The 21042-nt window shown below is 41.4% G+C and overlaps 1 protein-coding gene across 8 annotated transcripts in view; it reads left to right on the top strand.

The window, feature by feature from the left end:
* NKAIN3 (sodium/potassium transporting ATPase interacting 3) overlaps nt 1-21042 on the top strand; it is a 578866-nt gene that overhangs the window by 529033 nt on the left and 28791 nt on the right. For 2 of the 8 annotated variants that reach the window (XM_075125173.1, XM_075125172.1), the window contains exon 8: nt 17822-18490. The exons of 3 other annotated variants lie outside the window; for them this stretch is intronic. In XM_075125173.1, coding sequence (XP_074981274.1) covers nt 17822-17967 — 146 coding nt within the window. In that variant the 3' untranslated portion in view covers nt 17968-18490. Of the gene's footprint in view, nt 1-12600; nt 14148-17821; nt 18491-21042 lie in introns of those variants that run through there. 3 more of the 8 variants (XM_048840786.2, XM_048840784.2, XM_048840790.2) reach the window with 3 other exon arrangements.

Genomic DNA, 21042 nt, shown 5'->3' with positions numbered 1-21042 from the left:
CCACTCACGCAATTTTGGCCCCAGCCTGATGGAGTGCCACGGGTCCAAACCTTAGTGGGCAGTGAGGTGGCCAGTGCTGCTTCTGCTTATTGCTGCCATGGTGCCATCTCCTGCACAAGGGCTATCCCAGGGGTCCAGCCTGGCCTTGTCCTGCTCCTAGCAGCCTGAGCACTGAGCACCCCTGCCAAAAGTGCGAACCATGTGTAACGTATTTATGGCTGCGGGCATTGTTGAACAGAAATTCACCATTCAGCTGACGAGACAATTTTTATCGAATCAAATCTTTATCACCCAGAAGTAGTGATCAATTACAAGTGGAAAGCACTTTGGGAACCCGATCCTTTGTTATACTCACTGTATATAACTTTCTGTTATCTTTCCTTATACATATGTATTAACCTATAATTTGCCTATTAACTCGTCTCCTCTGTCAGTACAGGTTTTGTGCTTGCTCAAATCAGTCTTTTCTGGTTGCGTGGTTACTTTTCTCTTCAGCATGCCTTGCAAACTTGATTACTTGGCCATTTCTTACACCTGTGCAATTCAACTTATGCTAAGTAAACCTAAGCAGGCTCCATCAGGCCTGAGCATGTTTTCACTCCTAACACTCCCCACTATGAAGCTATAGAATCCTTTCTCAGGCTTCATCCAGGCCTGTATTTCATATACATCTCTGCTTCTCCTCAATTGCTTAATCAAAATCCAAACCTGCCAAATCAAAACAATTTACAGAAATATTAATATGCCTTGCACAATTACAAAGCCTGTTGATATCATGCATATCCACAGATGTTCCCCGATATTGTACGCTAATTCCCACTGCAGAGCATTTCCCCAGTGTGTCTATATTGCTTTGAATACTTCAACTGTCCTGTTTTCAAGTCAACAAATGTTCTGTGCGCCTACTCATTAAGGCTTTCACATTTAAATACAATGATGGTGTGACTCGGTTTAACTGTACCACAGTGTTTAGGGATGCACTAATCAGAGGGACATCAGCTGATACCTTGTGGATCTGATGTTGGGGAACTAGATAAATTATCTTGTCCTCTATTCAGGTGACCTGCCTGGGACTAAGTAGAACATCGCCAATTATAAGAACATGTTTGAGTCCCATATTGGAAGTGTCCGGCCCACAGAGTTACACAATATTTGCCTCTCCAGCCTTTGCAACCTTGGCTTGACCTTATCCCCATTGCCTCAGCTGTACTGTGCCATTTTGATTTCATCATCCAACGTGAACCCACATGCCAGCAATGCACTTTGCTGTACCTCACAATGACATAACCAGGTACCTCTTGCAACAACATAAGTTATCTGTGACTTTCTAGAACCCCTCCGTCCCCACACACACACACATACACCTGTTCTTACCAGCATCTGAAGATGGGTGACAAATTCTTTTAAGATGCAACTCGCCATGGTTGGTTCCAATGTCCCTATGAAATGGGCGCTATATATACTTAATGCGTGACTTAACCTGAAGCCACGAGCACCACTGGCACCATACGGTGGATCCACGTCTCATTGACTGCACATCTTTTCTCACTATAATAAACATCTGAGTAGCACTGGACCCTGCACCAATCTATCTGTCATGAACTGCGCAGTTATTTGGAATCTGCTATTATATCATCACACCAACTGGAAGACTTCATATGGTTGAATCCTTTTGAAATGCAGTCCTCTAGACTTATGTTTTATTAGAAGAGGATTTTCACCATAAATCAAAATAGTTACCTTATTGGCACTGTACAGGGATGATCAAGAAAATGGCTGACTGCCTTTCAGCTGCATTATGTATGACAAGAACCACAAGTATCGCAAGACAATAAACATCCTAATTAAACGTATTGAAAGCAGGAGGCTTCTGAAACTTTCAGAACAGTGGCCAGCAGTTCCTAACTTAAACTGTCATTAGGAATCTGTGAGATGCTGTTAGTATTATAATGACAGGCAATGAGGAGAAACACAATGTGTCGCTAATGGCTAGTACTTCAATATGCTTGACTGACCATCACAATAGAATGATAATAGGCTTTACTAGCTGGCACTGAAACAACATTGTTGCTGCCCGATTTAAAGCATTCCCCTGGGTTTGGAGTGTTTTTATAAGACAGCAGTGACTAGCTGTATTTTAGGAGACTTATATGGATACTTGTATCTTTCTGAGCTGTCTGCGCCAGAAACCTCCAAAGATTAACAATTGGGTCAGCCAAGAGCATGATGTGCTATTGAAAATGGAGGCAGGATGAAGTCACAGCCCCGGTGTGTCCCCCAGGCGTGCCTTGAGCTGTGACCAAGTGTGGGTGGACTTCTCTGACAATGAATGAAATGCTTTTTTTTGTTCCATGGGTTCTACAGTTATTGTCTGTCTGGAGATGAAGTGTCTAATCTGGCAGTTCTCAAATGTGGTTTCAGGAGCTCCAGGGGCCCACGGAGCATCTGCTGGTGCTCTGTGAAGAATCTGCTGGCTGCTCCCCCTTGTTTCCAAGCGTTAAATCACATTAAAGACAGTTGAAAATATATAAATATTTTGGTAATATCACTTTTCTATTTAAGACGTTGCTGTAGTTGCAAATGTTATATGATTGTGAGTGGCAGGGGAGATGAAACATGAGATCATGAATGCAGAGGTGTCCATGAGACACACTGTCTTTTGAGCCATGGGTCACCATGTGAAAATTTTTGAGACAACTTTTCTGGAGCTAATCAATGACAACTTTTCTGGAGCTAGTTTTCAAGCCACAGATCTGGTAGATTATTTTTCCTAGTAACCTGGCACCACTGATGAGGCATTGTGTGTTCAGCTGGAAGCTGATTGTTTAGATTCATACCCCACATATTTCCTGTGCCACTTTTGCCCTCCTTTACCAGCCCCATCTTGCTAATAAAAAGGATGAATCTTCTATGATGATCTTGGAATTCCTTTGATGCCCTCCTGCCCATCAGTAAACCCTAGTACATGATGCTTTTGCATCACAGGATTAACTTGAAATCTAAAATTGCTCCTAGACTAAGCTAACACAATGCATTCTGAAGTAAATAATGAAGACAAACACAGCAAGGGCCATTCTGCTCCTTAAATTATCCTGTCAAGGTTACTCCCCCACTCTGAACTCTAGGGTACAGATGTGGGGACCTGCATGAAAAACCTCCTAAGCTTATCTTTACCAGCTTAGGTCAAAACTTCCCCAAGGTACAAAATATTACACCCGATGTCCTTGGACTGGCCGCTACCACCACCAAACTAATACTGGTTACTGGGGAAGAGCTGTTTGGACGCGTCCTTCCCCCCAAAATACTTCCCAAAACCTTGCACCCCACTTCCTGGACAAGGTTTGGTAAAAAGCCTCACCAATTTGCCTAGGTGACTACAGACCCAGACCCTTGGATCTTAAAACAATGAACAATCCTCCCAACACTTGCACCCCCCCTTTCCTGGGAAATGTTGGATAAAAAGCCTCACCAATTTGCATAGGTGACCACAGACCCAAACCCTTGGATCTGAGAACAATGAAAAAGCATTCAGTTTTTTACAAGAAGACTTTTAATAAAAAATAGAAGTAAATAGAAATAAAGAAATCCCCCCTGTAAAATCAGGATGGTAGATATCTTACAGGGTAATTAGATTCAAAAACATAGAGAACCCCTCTAGGCAAAACCTTAAGTTACAAAAAAGATACACAGACAGAAATAGTTATTCTATTCAGCACAATTCTTTTCTCAGCCATTTAAAGAAATCATAATCTAACACATACCTAGCTAGATTACTTACTAAAAGTTCTAAGACTCCATTCCTGTTCTGTCCCTGGCAAGAACCAGCATACAGACAGACACAGACCCTTTGTTTCTCTCCCTCCTCCCAGCTTTTGAAAGTATCTTGTCTCCTCATTGGTCATTTTGGTCAGGTGCCAGCGAGGTTACCTTTAGCTTCTTAACCCTTTACAGGTGAGAGGAGCTTTCCCCTGGCCAGGAGGGATTTCAAAGGGGTTTACCCTTCCCTTTATATTTATGACATATCCCTACATGTTACTTTATTATTTACACTGAAGAAGTATGCAGTAGTCTCATCCAGCATCAGGATCCAGTTTGGTAGATGTTGTGGAAACACGTGGATTGATAAATTCCCAGCATCCAGTAGCAAAATCTATGGGAGCTACACAAAATAAAAACCTGTTTAATACTATCAGCACTAAAGACAGTGAGTGAAATCCTGGCCCTGCTGAAGTCAATGGTAAAACTCACATTGATTTCAATGGAGACTGTATTTGACTCTCTTATTCTACTTCAGAATAATGGACCTGCACTGTGACTCACCCCTTCAAAAATATCATGACAAGTCAAAAACTAAGAAAAGAAATCTATTTTAGCCTCTGCCCTGCAGGTCAACAGGCAGATTGAATAGAGTAGTCTTCATCTCTGGTTCTAAACTGTCATGCAGTATTGCTGTGCACTGTTAAACAATTGTTGGGATCTGTCCCAGTAGTGATGAGGAGATGGTACCCAGACATGCTATAAAAGTGATCCCTGTATAAAAGTGTGGTGTGGAAGATCCTCACCCCAGCCAGGAAGGAGTTAAAGAGCTCCTCTGTGCGCAATCAGAGCAGCTGTGAGGCTTGTCAAGCCTCAAGATGGGCAGGTCCTTAGAATAGAGAATCTCTACTCAATGCACAGCAGCACTCTGAAGGAGCAGAGCTGCAACTCAGAGCTTCTTGGTCCCTGGAAGCAAGGATTTCTGACCAGGGAAATGGCTTGAAAACCTAGGTCTCTCTGGCCCTCTCAGAGAGTAGATGGACTGACATTTTTCTCTTTTTTTCCTCTCTTTGGCTCCTTGAAGACCTAGCACTCTGCTTTTTGTGGCCTGTGGCAGCATAGTGAGTTTTTGTTTGGACTACTTTAACTTCTTCCCACAAGGGGGAGACACTGTGAACATCTAGAGGGCTGTGCCCCGGGCTCTAAAACAGGAACAGTGCCCACCCTTTCCCCAAGGGGGTGCTAGAAAGGTATTGCCTGCTACAATGAGGCTATAGTGTGTCTTTAATAGTCACATGCACAATAAGGAGCAGTGCAGGGTGCAGATATAGGATATAGCATGGTGGCATATTTCAGAGGGGAGCCTTGACTCTGGGATGCGTTCCATGGCAAAAAGGAGTCATTCAGTTAGAAGAAGCATGCAAGTTGGTAGCCATTCCAGATCATTATGTGTACATAGGTAAATTGTGGTCAATGACAGGGAGAATGGCAACATCTAAAAGACCCATACACAAACACACACGTTCTAGAAGCTCATCAAGAGAGCACGAGAGAAAGCAGTGTCAGGATGAGCTCCACCCTGACATCTGGTGGTGAGGTGTGGCAAGTTGTGGAAAAGAACTTCAGGGGCCGATCTCATTTGCATAGGCACACCCACCCCGCCTAGAATGAGGCCATAGCTGCCTAAATGGTCACTTTGGCTGCTGTGGGATCCCCAGTGTCTATGTTATTGGGGCAGGAAGAATAAATTGTTATTACCCTGATTATGGGAACTGTGCTTGGAACTGTACTTGGCCTTTTGTTATGATGGAGGGACTCACCATCAACTAAGTAGCACTCGCTAGGCAAGGGTCATGGGTTTTAAAACTCTGTGAATTGAGAGAGGCTGTGGACAAGTATTAATACTTGGTGGCATGGGCCTCTTGGTGAGGGCCTTACATGCTAATTGCACTTCTTCCTCTCTCTACTGTGGAATATCAGAGCTAATTTTGATTCCATTAGGAGTCTAGTTACAGGCTGCTGAGCTCACTTTGGGCTAATGGTGCACCAGCACTGAGGCTCCCCTGCTACAAGCTGAATTCACCAAAGAGCTGAACTGACTAAGAGCTGAAATCACTGAGCGTTGTGTTAAGTAGTGGGGGAGCCTGAAGATATATTGTGGAGCAGTTTGCGGGACGGCTGGAGTGCCTTGTGGACAGGCTGGTGGAGCAGTTCGTAGGACGGCGGGAGCTGCTGGTGGGACGCAGAACAGTTTGTGGACCGGCTGGTGGAGCAGTTTGTGGGACAGCGGGAGCTGCGTGTGGGCCGCGGAGCTGAGCGAAGGAGTTCGTGGGGCGGCTGGCGGAGCGGAGTGAAGCGAAGCGAAGGCCTATGGAGCTGTGGGGCGGTCAGCTTCAGATCATGTAAGGTGCCTCTTACCCCTGTCCCATCTCCACCCAGGTTGGGAGGTAAAGCTCCGCAGATAAACTTTCGAACTCTGGGGCTGCCCTGACCAGGGACAGAGACTTTTGGGTCATTGGACTTTTGGGACTTTGGGTGATTTGGGGTTGCTGGACTCAAGAACCAAAGGGAAAGGGGCATGCCCCAATTTGCTTGGGGTGGGTTTTTTTTGCTCATGGGTTGTGTTATGAATCCTGTTGGTGGTGTTTCCCCAACATAATGCCACATTGTTTCTCTCTGTTATTAAAAGGCTTTTTGCTACACTCAGACTATGTGCTTGCGAGAGGGGAAGTATTGCCTCTTGGAGGCGCCCAGCGGGGGTGGTATATATTTGTCCCAGGTCACTGGGTGGGGGCTCGAGCCGGTTTGCATTGTGTTATTGGAATGGATCCCCTAGATATTAAACCCGGCCCTTGTTGCTGCCAACTCTGATGGGCAGAAGGGTTACACAAGCTACAGGAAAAAGTGAATCAAAAGACTTGGGAATCAAAAGCCTGGCTTATTTTTGCCAATACCATTCTTGCCTGTGGTAAATTATTTATGTACGTCTTCACTGCAGACCTTTACTCAGATGTTGGCCCTAAGACCCCTCCCATCCATATTGGTTTAAAGTGATTCTTTAAACCAGGCTAGCTGACCCAGATGTGGGATGGGTTGGAGCTCAGGTGCCACTTTCAGTAGGGCTAGTAACCCACCCACTTAGTGAGGAAGCCCACTGAAACACTGGAGTGCTTATAGTTGTCCAGTGCCTTCCCACAATTCCCCCTGCATGCCCAGAAGGACACACAAGCTCTCCCACAATTCACTGGGAAATAATCATAAAGCAGCTCAACTTACTGCAGCACAAAGAGTCATCAGTCATGCTCCCAGAATCCCTAGCAACACACACGGGTGAGGACACACCAGGGAGGACACAGATTTAATATGGGTAGGGCTTTGTGCTGTGGCTGCTCACACCCAGGCTAGGCTAACCTAGGTATTCTGTTGTGGGTGCCAATCACGCAAGCTACCTCTGCAGAGATACCCTTTGTATTCAGAGTAATTCTCATTCTTTCTTGTGAAACATTACGACAGTTAGAAAAATATGTTGTGATGCAGAATTTAGCATTTTTTAATGTTTTCTTGCTCCTCTAAGAGTTAAGTGTCACAATGAATTACAGTTTCAACCATCAGAATATCTAGTGATACAAAAATACAGACCCTAGCCTCTAGTCACCATTCCAGATGCTGAAAATACACACACACACATGCACACACTTCCCTTAGGATTAAATTAGTTTACTGACATAAAAATAAAATGTGAGTCCTTTCAGTTAATTGCTTCCTCATACTATGCAAATTTAATTCCTGTTCATTGTTTTTGCTATTGATCAATATATATATCTCCCTTCCCTTCAAATATGAATGTAATTTCCTTGGCCAGGGATTGTGCCTTCCTTTAAGTGTCCAGGGGGACACTAATATAATACATAATATTCCTATTCAGGTTAAACAATACCTATAGTTAGTGTTCATGTATAGTTTATTAAATATGCCTCCTTGTTTCCCATGTCCACACATTCCTTCCCCATCCCCAAATACTCTATTCGGCAATCTTAACATACTGATTTGATTCCAGCTTCCACTTAGCTAATTTAATATTGATCTTGTTCTAGTCTCCACCTACCACGTCCTTGGCCTTTCTGTTTAAATCTATGTTTAAATGGATGTTATCCCAAAGCTCAGCTCCCAGCACCTTAGCTTTTCTGTTTAAATTGTATCTATTGTTAAATCAATCTTACTCCAGCTTCCATCTCCTGAGCTTTTCACTTGACATCACATCTGGGCCTAAGTGGTGCCTGTTCATGTCCTGAGCTTCCCCTTGCCTTTCCGTTAAAGTTGAATCTCTTTTTAAATCTGTATTTCCTCATCCACTCCTGATCTTTGTACTTTTTCACTTCTAAGTGGCAGCTACCTTGAGTCTGTTTTCCTTTGTGGAACTTGTACAGTAACTTATCAGAATCCCACCCATCAGTGCAAATCCTGTCTCCTTGAAATCATAATTTTTCTTCCTTTTATGCAGGCAGGTTCTTCCAATTTCCAGTCCTCAGTTTAAATCACATCTATTTCAGTGTTACTGTTCTACAAGTGACAGCTTTTGCTATCTGGCATCGGGCTTAAGAACTCTAATTTAATAATAGCTTTCAGTACTGCTTTTAATATTTGATGTGTGGGTCTGGATTGAAAGGTAATTGCATGTTGTGAGGCCGTGTGGAGAGCTGAATAGATTATAGAGTCAATTAATCAGGTCTTACACCTAAATTATCCCGATTACATACTGGTAAAGGATCTTGGGATTCAGTAATTTGAATGGCTTCAGTTTAGATGAATTTTCCCAGTGCTTCCTTTTATGAATAGCTTTGCATGTTTGATTCATTTAAAAAACTCATGCATGAATTAGCAATTTAGAATTCTGAGCCTGCAGCTGTAGGCCCCCTGCCCTGTTAAGGAGACCAAGAAATGTAGAGGACAATCTAGCTTAGTTTTAATAAAAAGGAAGTTTCTCATCTTTTTCCTTACTAAGATAACTTTGAAAGTGTGAATCAATCCAGACAAGTCCTTGGGCTGAGAGCACAGTCATTCAATTTTCCTAAAGATCACAGATTATTCACAATTCCTTTGCAGCCCCCCAGGACTGTGCTTAAGAGTACAGAAAAAAACATACCCATGAGTCTCTAGTTTCATGGAAAGACGTGGGATCAAGATCAGTTATAGGTCCTAGTGCACCAAGCTATATCAAGCTCCCTCTCAGCCAACTTCTCTGCAGAGCAGCTTGTATGGCCACTGGTCCCAAGGAGCAGTGGCTCAATAGCATGAGAGGTAGCATGGTGTATTGGACTAAGCAAGGGACTGAGGGGAAGGGAGATCAGGTGAGTAAGGGTCAGGTGCTGGGGGGGATGATGATTTTTTTGGTGGGGCAATAAGGATGCTAGTGACAAAACTGGCAAAATCTTCAACTGGACTTGGATATCTGAATCTCATAGGCAGCTTTGAAAATCTCAATGCTAAATGCCACAAATGAGAAAAGAAACCAATACATATCTCTGAGAAAACTGGCAAGTTGCTCTGGAAAAGGAAGACCTAGGTTTTTTATACTAATATTAACATTTAGTTAATATTAAATTAAAACAATCAAATGAAAACAAAAGTAATATTTATAGAAAACAGGGACATCACAAAGTATTGTTAGGATGGCTACAATGATAGGACAAGAGAAAGGAGAAGACAAATACAATATACTTAAAATAAGTGAGGTTTGAGCAAATTTCTTAGATACAAGTTAACACACAACCTGCCCTGAAAGATATTCCTGTTATAGTAAATGCTTGTTTATGAGTGGTTTCTGTTAGAAGGTTCTAGTAAAAGAACTTTCTTCCACTGAATGACTTTTCCATCTGTGATATGGGTTTTCTTCTGCAGCTGAACTTAAAGGGGTGAGCTATGTCCACTATTCTACACATCCAAAATATTCGGTAAAGCATTACTTCATCATTCATGTATTTAATGTTGAAAATATATTGCTCTGGGAAATTCAGCTTTCTGTCACTTAATGTGTATTGGAACTTGATCATAAGAGAAGATTTAACTTGAGAAAATTACCTGACATAGCAATTCGGACTGTGGTAAAACAAAACAATAGCACTTGAGGCAATCTTGGCTATATAGTAACAAGGAAGGTAGAGAAGTATAGTCAGTACAATGATGAAAATTCAGATCATACTGACAAATAACTGAAGCAAGAAGATTATACAAGTACTAAAATCAAAAGGCAAAAAACAGCCTTCTGGGTCCCTCGCAGCATAAAAAACAAGCTTAGGGAAGCAAAATACCTAACTTATAAATTGGCATTGACCTGTAAATGGGATAGATCTGTTCCAGTCAATCTTACCATCTGTACTAAACATTTTAAAAGGGCACCAGGATTTGTGCGGAGAGATAAAGCTGCACTAATAGAGAACACATATCCCTGAATCAGCCTGCAACAAAAGATCAAAGCACATCTTCAAAATGCAGACTCCTAGCTTTGTCTCCCCTGAAGCCAGCCTGGAATTTATCATTAAGATCCTGTGTTCTGAGGTGTGACTGAAGCTGTAATGCAACAACCTTTATATATAACAGTCTCCTTTACTGTTTGAACTAGTGGAGCTGTCCTTTTAGCAGACCAGTGAAACACCTGTATTGTTAGAGCTGCAGGGCATCATTTCTGTTCTCAGTACCATATGAATGTGGTTGGTGGATGACTGTGAGGGTCTATGTTTTTGTATCCACATCCATGCCTGGACTTTTTTTCTCAATTTAACATGCACATTTGCACTGCAGCAATCTCATTTCGGGGAAATGCAGAAATCCCAGAGCATTATAAGCAAAGCAGTTAGATCAGGAAGGAAGCGAAAGAGACAAATGCAGTCGTTAGCCAAAACAAGTTCCATCCAGTATTCTTCTTTCCAAGTATCTTACCAGTTAAAATTAGGGAGTAGAAGTTAAAATAGCTGGCAGATATAACTCACAGGCACCACTGTACAGTTAGCCTGCCTCATGTCCTATTTAAAATTATTTTTATGATAAAACTTTAAAAAAAGAAAAAGAAGGAATTCCAAGTATAATCAAGAAAAATATATAACTTGTAATATTTTGTTCGGAAAGTACTTGTGCAAAGAAGTGCTGCTATGTGGCATAAGTCAAATACGCAGAAAAGCATCTGACTCCAACACCCGTGTTGAGTTGCCCTGGTAAAATGAGTATGAATCAAAATTCTAATTATAGGGAGAGAGAACTGTAGTAATGAAAACCAAAATGGAAACTAGAGAGGGCAAAATAACCTTGGTAAACCCAAGATCTCAGAGTGGAATTCATAGATGGCATAGTATAGTCTGATAGGATTGGTAAATAAAAGTAATTAAACAATTACTTTGTATTCATCATTATAAATAATAAAATGTAGCTATTTACTTAAATCTAAAGAAAAAGTTTCACATGCATGTCAAGTTAGAGGCTAGGAAGGACAACAGACACAGCCCCCTCAAAAGACCATACCTTTCTGAACTCTCATTAAATATAAGAGGCTCTTAAAATTTACAGGTGCTTTGGTTACAGACTTCGTACATAATGGACACATCAAGAGAGATAATATAGAAAGAGTAATACTCTTTCAAGAGATTTTTGTATGTCGTCTCAGTTGAAGAGAGATCCTTAAAGACTAGAAAGCAATCAACATAAAAGCTTAATTTAAGAAAAGACTTTTAAAAATACTTTGTGAAATTGCACAGCATGCGGTTTAATTTCAATAATGGAGTGAAGCGTTAAGTACCTTTTTAAAATATGGCTAGAGAACATTTTGCAAAGCACGCTTTTATGAGATTAAGGAGGGCCAAAGTGGTCCAGTGAAGGAAAGTTTGAGCCTCACTAAAGTGGTAACTTCTTTGATGCTCCTTATATCTTATTCTTGTACCCTGTTCCTGGCAGAGAATATGAAACTCATAATATCTGATGTTAATGTGTTAATGTCTTGATTGTCAAAACACTGAAGAAGTGGAAAGGCCATTCAGTAGTGAAAGTCATAGTTAAAATGACTCTAGTCTTAGTGTCCTCCAAGTGTACTCAAGACAGAACATTTCTTAAGTGTAGTAATGCAAAGAAACACCATCCGAATAGTATTCAAGTGTCAAAATATGAACACCCAAAATTAGGGAACAAAGTTTAAAATATGGGCTCTATCTGTCCTACCCAAGGCTACAGAGGCAGTCCAATATCAGAGCAAGGAATATGACTCTGGAAAGCCCTTTAAACCCTGAAATCTCTCCCTCCAGTCCCAAGTAATGAAAACCATTTTAAAAAGTTGTTTCTAATAATTTTCTGTCCCCTATTCTTTCCTTACCCCTTTTGTCTCACCTGGTACTTTTTGGGGACAGCGAAACAATCATATATTCCTATTGATGTTGCCTCTGGTCTTCCTTCTTTACACCTCCCTACTGAACTGTTTCCCCTTGTGATAGGGAGGCAGTTTCTAGGCTCCTTCAGAGACGTGCAGGGTTTTTCTGTGAAACCCCCTCAACTCAGGTGCTAGAGCCAAGTATAAAGATGCAAAATAATTACTGTTGGCCCATGCTGGTAAGTGGATCTGGTTAGCTCAACCCAGGATATAAGAGTGGAGTGTCTCTTGAGGGCAGAGGGAACTGCGGGGGAGGGAGGAGTTGCTCAAGGGAAATCCTACTTGCAAAGAAAGCTTAGGCTGAGGTTTATACTTAGTTGGTGTCTGAATTACAAATAATTCAGACCTGAGGATGGAGGTAAATTTGACACTTATATATGAGTCTGTCACACCAATTTTATGCTCATGTAACTGTATTGGCTTCTTCTTCCTAACAGAGCCTCTTGAGGTCCCTTATTGAATTTGGGTTCTTTTCCTAGCCAGAGTCCACTACCTGTCCACTCAAGGTGACCAACTTTCTACTAAGTATATCTTGCACAATTCATATGTCCTTTCATGAATGAACACTGTTGCATTAACACACACGTTCATAAAATCATAATTCAAACAAATTCCAAACAATGCAACAAAACACACTACACAGAACTATGGATAAGCAAAATTATACTTTATGTAAATGACACCTGCCAGTAGCTTCTTTAAAGGGGCAAGCAGAGAGTAACATTACTTTAAGCCATCGATCTGTGGGGCTTACACAAGTATAAAGGATCTTCTTGATCTTACCTTCTCCAAAGTCATTTCAGGCTGAACTACTCAACATGGTGTTAATGTGAAGATCCTGCAAGAGCACAGTTTGTATTTTGCATATGAATGTTCTCCTTACACCTCCATGTTCAGCCACACCTAAAACTTGGTAACTTTGAAAGGAAATATTGGTAATATAACAATGGCCTGACAAGCTATAGCAGCTATATAGAATCATAGAGTTGTAGGACTGGAAGGGACCTCAAAAGATCTTTTAGTACAGTCCCCTGCACTCATCCTGCAGAGATCCTGAAAACAGCAGGTTACTGTTATGGGCTATGACCAAAGAAACTATGTTTTGTAGGATAATAATCTTTTCAGACCCCTTTTCTTATCCTTCTGTGATTTCCTCCCAAACCTGAAAAGAAATTTTAGTTTCAGCACGTGGGTGAAAGCAGTGAATTAATAGCAATAAAACATATATGGATGTCTGCTATCCAGCAAAGAATAGATCTTAACATTATTAATGACAGCAGGAGCACCTCCTTGGGCCCGCAGTGTTTTACACTCTTCTCACTGAGGGAGATTGACAGCCATTCCCCCCCAGTACAGCCCATGAGTGAGTGAATATCATTTTAATAGACTGCCCATAGTAGCAGTCAAAGCAGTTTTGCAGCTTTCAAGCTCAGCATGAAGTGAAATCTTAAAGAACGTTTCAAACTGGCCATTAAGCATCCGGCACAACCACAAAACTGAGGCAACACAAGGAGAGAGCAATTCCCTGGAAATATGGATCATGTTTTGCAGCCAGCTGCAGATCAAATAACTAGTTTCCTCTATAACCAGCAATTATCTGCAGGGTGCTGAAAATTCTCTCCCTAGTTTTCTAAGTGTATCTCTGCAAGAAAGTAGTTAATGACTGGACTCCATGCAGTGTTCTTTTCTAATGAATGAATATCACTACTGCTAAACTGTTGGGTTTTTTTAATGCATATCGTATATGACTACATAGAAAATCAAATGATATTTCCATAGAGCTTCCATATTCACGATGTAAGTGGCTCTCTGGATTAAAGCGTATTATAATAGTCTTATGGCTCAATAGCAGGTATTGCCTATAATTCATTAACTAGGCAAGAGATAAATAAATCAGTTATTCATTGCCATCCGTATGTTTGTTTGTTTTTCTTGGGGGGTTCTACATAAAAGCTCACTGAAGCAGAAGCAAAGAGTTTTGTTTGATAGACATTTGACTCCTACAGCCAAACCTGAGTTGTCTCTTGTAGCTGGCTGGTACACAGAAATATTTCTTTTCTCAGGCTGAGAATAGAAGCTCAGATAACTAAAGGTAGTTAATGGCTACCTTTTCTTTTCTGTTTCCATCCTGGGAATCAGCTAAGACCTAAGTGAAAAAAGCAGGTCAAATGAGATCAAATTTCTAAAAAAATATTATCTGAAAAATAATTTATAATTAAAATAACTGAAAATGAATCTTTTATAGAGAAACTACATAAAGAGGAATTCTAATTTGAAAAACTGTCAGCCAGATCTATGTAAAACACAGCTTATAAGGGAAAAATGACATTTTCCTTTGTTGTCTCATGTGATAGACCTGTTTCTTGTTTTGAGAGCTATCTTAATATGATTCAAAGTCAAGTCCATTCATATTTATAGGAGAGGGCTTTTGTAAGATCATGTATGTATGGCTATGAATAGCAAAGAGAAACATTCAGCTAGATATTCATCTCATATCAACTCCTAGTTAATATCTGATATCTCCAAATTTGCATGACATGTGATAAATTATTTCGTATGTCAGGCAAAGACTGGTAATCAGTGTTGGCAATCAGTAATATTCATTAGCCTCGTTTTCTACACAAAAGTATATTAGGGAAAGATTAGCTGGTTTACGTTGTCCTTTTGCTTACGGATGCAGATTGTTTGTGATTGGTGAGAGAGGAATTGTGTGTGATTCTGAAGAGGTGAATTACCCAAAATAAATGTATTTCCTAAGTTCAAGTTTCCTTCCTAGGAAGCTGTAGTGTTTGAATATGAAAAATATTTTGTTTAGCAAGATATGCTTATAGAGCTATGGCACCTCACCCATCACATGACCTCAATGAGTAATAATCCTTCTCAGAGGGTTGAGAAGGCCAGGTTGGAAGACCACAAGGAGATTGTTACTTTGAACATAATTTCTTCAGAGAGGTCAGTTGGTAGTTGTGTACTATGTTTGACTCCTATACAAGAAATAGCTGAAAATGTCGACAAACAAAAGGCTTTTAAAAGATACATCCCATTGCTGCTGTCTTTCACTCTGGATGTTTGTATTGTATTTTGTTATAAGAGTCTGAATAAAGGTTGAAAAGTAAAACAAATGCCGTACAGTGAAAGAGTGGCGGACACACTTTGGCTAGCACGCTGACTGCGTTAGCTTTTCTCAGTATGATGTGATGCTCAATTAGCTGTGAGACAATGGCCTTGTGGCTAAGGCACTAGACTGAAACTCAGTATATCTGGGTTTAGTTCCCAGGTAATTAGGGCCCTACCAAATTCACGGTCCATTTTGGTCAATTTCACAGTCATAGGATTTTTAAAATCATAAATTTCATGATTTCAGCTATTGAACTCTAAAATTTCACCATGTTGTCATTATAGAGTCCTGACCCAAAAAGGAATTGTGTGGGGGATTGCAAAGTTATTGGGGGGGTGAGGGGGGGTTGCGGTACTGCTACCCTTACTTCTGCGCTGCTGCTGTCAGCAGTGCTGCCTTCAGAGCTGGGCGCCACCCTGAGTTCTGCCCTGCTGCTGGCTGGGCACTGTCTTGAGAGCTGGGCACCCAGCCAAAAGCCTCTGCTCTCCAGCCACCCAGCTCTGAAGGCAGCACAGAAATAAGGGTGGCAATACCATACCAGGTCCCCCCTAAAATAACCTTGCGACCCCCGCTGCAACTCCCTTTTGGGTCAGGATCCCCAATTTGAGAAACGCTGGTCTCCACTGTGAAATGCGTATAATATAGGGTAAAAGCACACAAAAGATCAGATTGCACAGGGGAGACCAGATTTCACGACCCGTGATACATTTTTCATGACTGTGAATTTAGTAGGGCTCTACAGATAAGCTAACAAGGCTCAGATTTTTAAAGTATTTAGGTGTAGTGCACTCAGCATTGAAACTTCTCACTGATTTAGAACCCTAAATCTCATTTTAAAAAGGACTGTAGGAACTTAGGTGTCTAAATCCCATTGACTGTCAATGGGATTTAGGCTTCTAAGTGACTAAAACCCTTTTGAAAATGAGATGCAGGCGTCTAAATCAGTCAGGCATTGCAATGCTGAGTGCCTCAATGCCTAAATACCTTTAAAAATCTGGGCCGAGCTTCCTAAATTCAATGGGAAAGCCCACTGAAGGCAAAGGGAGTCTTCCCATAGATTTCAGTGGGCTTTAGATCAGGCCCTTAATCTCAGTTCCTCATCTATAAAACAGGGATAACCGTGCCTTCTCTGTCTGTCTTATCCCTGGTGTACACAACAGAGTTATGTCAACGCAAGGCAGCTTACGTGGACCTAACTCTGTAAGTGTCTACACTAAAATGTAGCTCCCATCGATGTAACTCACCCCTACATTAACTTAACAACTCCATCTTCAGACAGGCATAGCATTTAGGTTGATGTGGTTATGGTTTCACAGTGTCTGTGTAGACACTGTGTTACTCACATTGCATGTTGGTTGTCAGTCCCAGGTGGGGCTGACAGCTGGAGCCCTGCCTTACTCTGTGTCTGTACAGTGCTTAGCACACAGGGTTCTGATTTTATTCGGACCTATAGATGCTACAGCAATACAAATAATAGTATTTGCTAGTGATTGATTGAAGAATCCTCATGTGCTATGAATTGAGCACATCAGCACTGGGGATTGAAAAGGCAATTCCAGACAAGAACACACTCTTACTATCACACACAAATTCAGAGCAAAGAAACGTTTTCCCTGAAGCAGTTGAGCTGCACCTTTCTTGCTGTTTTCCTGCTACTGGATGCCCAGATGTGGTCTAGATATAGCTGAATCTCCACCCTCTGAGCTCAGCAATGAGAAATATGAAAAAATGTGGCTTGGTGTAGGTGTTGGAACCAAAGAACCGGGGGCCAGAACGAAGAGCTAGAAGACACAAACATAATTACTTGAACGAGAACTCATTTATAAACGACCACAAGAAGTGGAATTAGTGGCCTCTCAAGTGCAGATATTCTTCCATTATTTCTGATGTAGAAATCTTGACAGAAAAGGCGAGATGCTTTCTCACAAGATCACCTGCCCGAAGAGGGCTGTTCAGGGACGCCTCTGCCGCCTTTTGATCTTCACTCATCGCTTTAGTGCCTCAAATAAAGGGACAAACTCTGCTGCCTGTCTCACATATGTAACTTCCATTGATTTGTATATGTTTAACTGCAAGCAGAATTTGGCTCACAGGGTCCAAAACCTTCACTTCTTTCCCCACCTCCTCCAGCCCCCCCCCCCCCCCCTCAACTCTTCCATAGGGTTTTGACCTGAGCAAGAACTGCTTGATCAGATCCTGTGGCAATAAAAGGCCACATTACCACAGTGTGGCTTCCACATGCACACTGCAAACCCTACCATCCCCTTTTGGCAGCAGTCACACTAGAGTGCACAGCCTTTGGGTCAGTGACAGACTAACGTCTCCCTGCACAGAATTAAACAGGCACATAAGGAGGTTGGGTTGAGGGCCCTCTGGAAAACGAGTCTCACAATATTTTTCATTTACATGGATGTTTTTTCTCTGTGTGTATGCTCTTTATTACTATTATTATTTATTATTCAGATCATTTTTTCCATTTTTAATTCTGTTTGTGTGTTTTCGTTTCCATTTATTCATTTCTGGACCTGTTGTATTTTCAGTTGATTTCATAGGCGGACTTGACACATACTGCTATCGGCAACACCCTCTGGAACATGTTGAGTTAAAGCCTGTAAGTAAGGTTTCAGTCATATGGACAATATTAATCCTTCTAACTGGACTGAAAGCTACTCTGCTGCTCAAATAGTTTTGACATGAGATTACTAATGATTTCATTATAATTTACCACTAAACGTGCTAAAACACGCTACGCTTTACGGCTCAAATCCGCCAAAGCAGCAATGAGTGGATATTTCTCATTTTATTATGACTTATTTGTTTTTACACTATGTAGTGTTGGGGTTGGCATCAGTGGGTTCAGAAACACTGAAGGGAAGAAATTCTTCTCTGCCAGCTGGGAAACAGGAATAGTGTAAGTATATTACTGCACCTGCCGCAGTGCCTAGGCCTTAATGCAATGACCCTTAAAGGAGAGGCAGAAACTCTTATTTTTGTCCAGATTTGGCTGTCTACCAAATGTGTTTCATAGACTAATCTGTAGAAAATGACTTGCTGAGCCAATGCAAGTTCACCAAGATAAATCCATGGAGCATCACTAAAACTCAATTATCTTTTCACCACAAGTGATTTGCTTCCACAATTAAAATGCCATTGTTTCCATAGTTTATTCAAATAAAATATTCTCTAGTACATAAAAGACACACTTCCAAAATGTTCCTTTTTTTTTTTTTTTTTTGTATTTGGGGTAAATCTATTCACTAGCAGATGTTAGCAATGCATCAGTTTGGCAGAAGCTCAGATACCTTCAGACGAGGGACACTTCAAAGTACATTTGCAAAATAGATCACTTGAAAATTCTTGTCAGGTGTTTATAAATTGCTGTCCTGATCCTGTGTGTCATGAAATTCACATCAGAATCTTCCATGCATAGTAAGATGAAGCCAAAGTGCAGCTGACTAACCGAACTTAATGTGACACAATTTACTGTGTTTTAACTAGCTGGTAAGAGAATTAAAGGTTATATTTTAAAAACTATTTATTTAGAATGTTTTCACAAGTTTACAAATTCTTGCCATATAAATAACTGAAACAAAACAATCATTATAACTGTTAGTTTTTGTTTAAAGATGCATTATACAGGTACATAGTTATCAGACTTTTCTAGTTAACACGGTATCACCATGTTATAGGGTGAGCATCATTACAACACTTATGTCGTTTCTAGTGATTTTATTAAATTGTGTAAAATCACTATATACACATTTAACAGACCAGATATGTCTATCAAATATTAATATTCAAAAAAATGGATAGGCGTGCTGTCTTTTCTGCAGGTGAATGTACTTTGTCTGAGTACTGAATAAAAGGTAACCAAATATCTAAATATCATTCTCTGTCCTCTGTCTTTTTCAGATTGTTTTTGTTTTCCTGGTGTATGTGTTGGGGGATTGGAAAGAGATCTAGGGGGAGACTGTTAATTTAAAGAGAACTGTTACTAACACAATGTTTGGGTTGGACATTTGCTCCCTGCAATCTGAATTGAGTTTCCATTACTCTTAGAATGTTGTCAAATATAGATGTTCACCAGCATTTGGTTGTAGAAATGTACATGAGGAAGAATGTTTCAATCTTTTTTACCGTTACAGAGAGACTATATAGTATGGAATTATGAAAGCCCCGAAAGAATAAGAAACAATTGCAATTTAATAGTGTGGGAGTGGAAGAAGTATCAAATTAAGACAACTAATAAGGCAAAGTACTGATCCATTTATGATCATATTGCTAGGATCTGCATTTACAAAAGTATTCCACTAAAAAGTTGTCTACACATGGAGTCATTCTGGAATAACTATTCAGGATTAGCTACTCTGGAATAACTATTCCTGACAAAATCCAAGGGTGGACTCTCTTTTCTGGTATAAGAGTGCCTTTTTCCAGTATAGCTTAATCCATTTTGGATTAATCTAAACTCAAACAAGGTATTCTTACTCCTGAATAAGAGTGTCCATGCTTGAAGTTAGTCAGGAATAGCTTTTGTGCTTTAAATTCACACTCTACCTTGAAATAACTTTCAAGTGCAGATAAGCCGTAAAGTAATGCTTTTGTTGCACTGTGACGTGGGAGGAATGGCAGGGGCATGGGTTTATTAAGTACTCTGAGGGCATGGCTACACTTGCAGATGTAGAGCGCTGTGAGTTAAACCAGCCCTCGGAGAGCGCAGTATGGAAAGTGCTGCAGTGTGTCCACACTGATAGCTGCAATCGTGCTGGCGTGGCCACATTTGCAGCACTTGCAGCGGCATTGGGAGCAGTGCATTATGGGCAGCTATCCCACAGAGCACCTCTTCCCATTCTGGCGCTGTGGCTTGTGGGAAGGGCGGGGAGGTGTGGGGCATTCTGGGTCCTGTCCCAATGCCCTGCGATGCATTGGTTTTCATCCCAGCAATCTCTGTGCTTCCATCCACAAAGTGCTGAGGAATATGCTGATGAGTCTCGCCAGCACTTCATGTTTGGCAGTCGAGTTACTTCTTAAGCTACAAACTGACAGTGAGGAGTCCGACGATGATATCGACTCGAGTAACACATATGACACAAGATTGCTTGTGGCATTCACAGACATTCTCACCACCGTGGAACACTGCTTTTGGGCTCAGGAAACAAGCCCTGAATGGTGGGATCACATTGTCCTGCAAGTCTGGGATGATGAGAAGTGGCTGCAGAACTTTCGGATGAGAAAAGCCACTTTCATGGGACTGTGTGAGAAGCTCGCCCCATTCTGCAGCACAAGGACATGAGACTGAGAGCTGCCCTGATGGTGGAGAAGTGGGTGGCTATTGCAATCTGGAAGCTGGCAACACCAGACAGCTACCGATCGGTTGCTAACCAGTTTGGAGTAGGAAAGTCGACCGTTGGAATCGTGTTGATGCAAGTTTGCAGGGCCATTAATTGCATCCTGCTCAGAAGACTCTGGGTAACATGCATGACATTGTGCCTGCCTTTGCACAAATGGGTTTCCCTAACTGCGAAGGGGCGATAGATGGGACACATATTCCAATTCTAGCACCAGCCCACCTAGCCTCCGAGTATGTTAATTGGAAGGGGTATTTCTCTATGGTTCTCCAGGTGTGTGTGGATCACCATGGGCATTTCATTGACATTAACGCAGGCTGGCCCAGAAAGGTATATGACGCACGCACTGGCCTGTTCAGGAAGCTGCAAGCTGGGACTTTTTTCCCAGACCAGAAGATCACCATAGGGGTAGT

The sequence above is a fragment of the Caretta caretta genome, chromosome 2, assembly GCF_965140235.1.
Source record: "Caretta caretta isolate rCarCar2 chromosome 2, rCarCar1.hap1, whole genome shotgun sequence".
In the NCBI taxonomy this organism is placed as follows: Eukaryota; Metazoa; Chordata; order Testudines; family Cheloniidae; genus Caretta; species Caretta caretta.
This window is presented reverse-complemented; position numbering and strand designations above follow the sequence as displayed.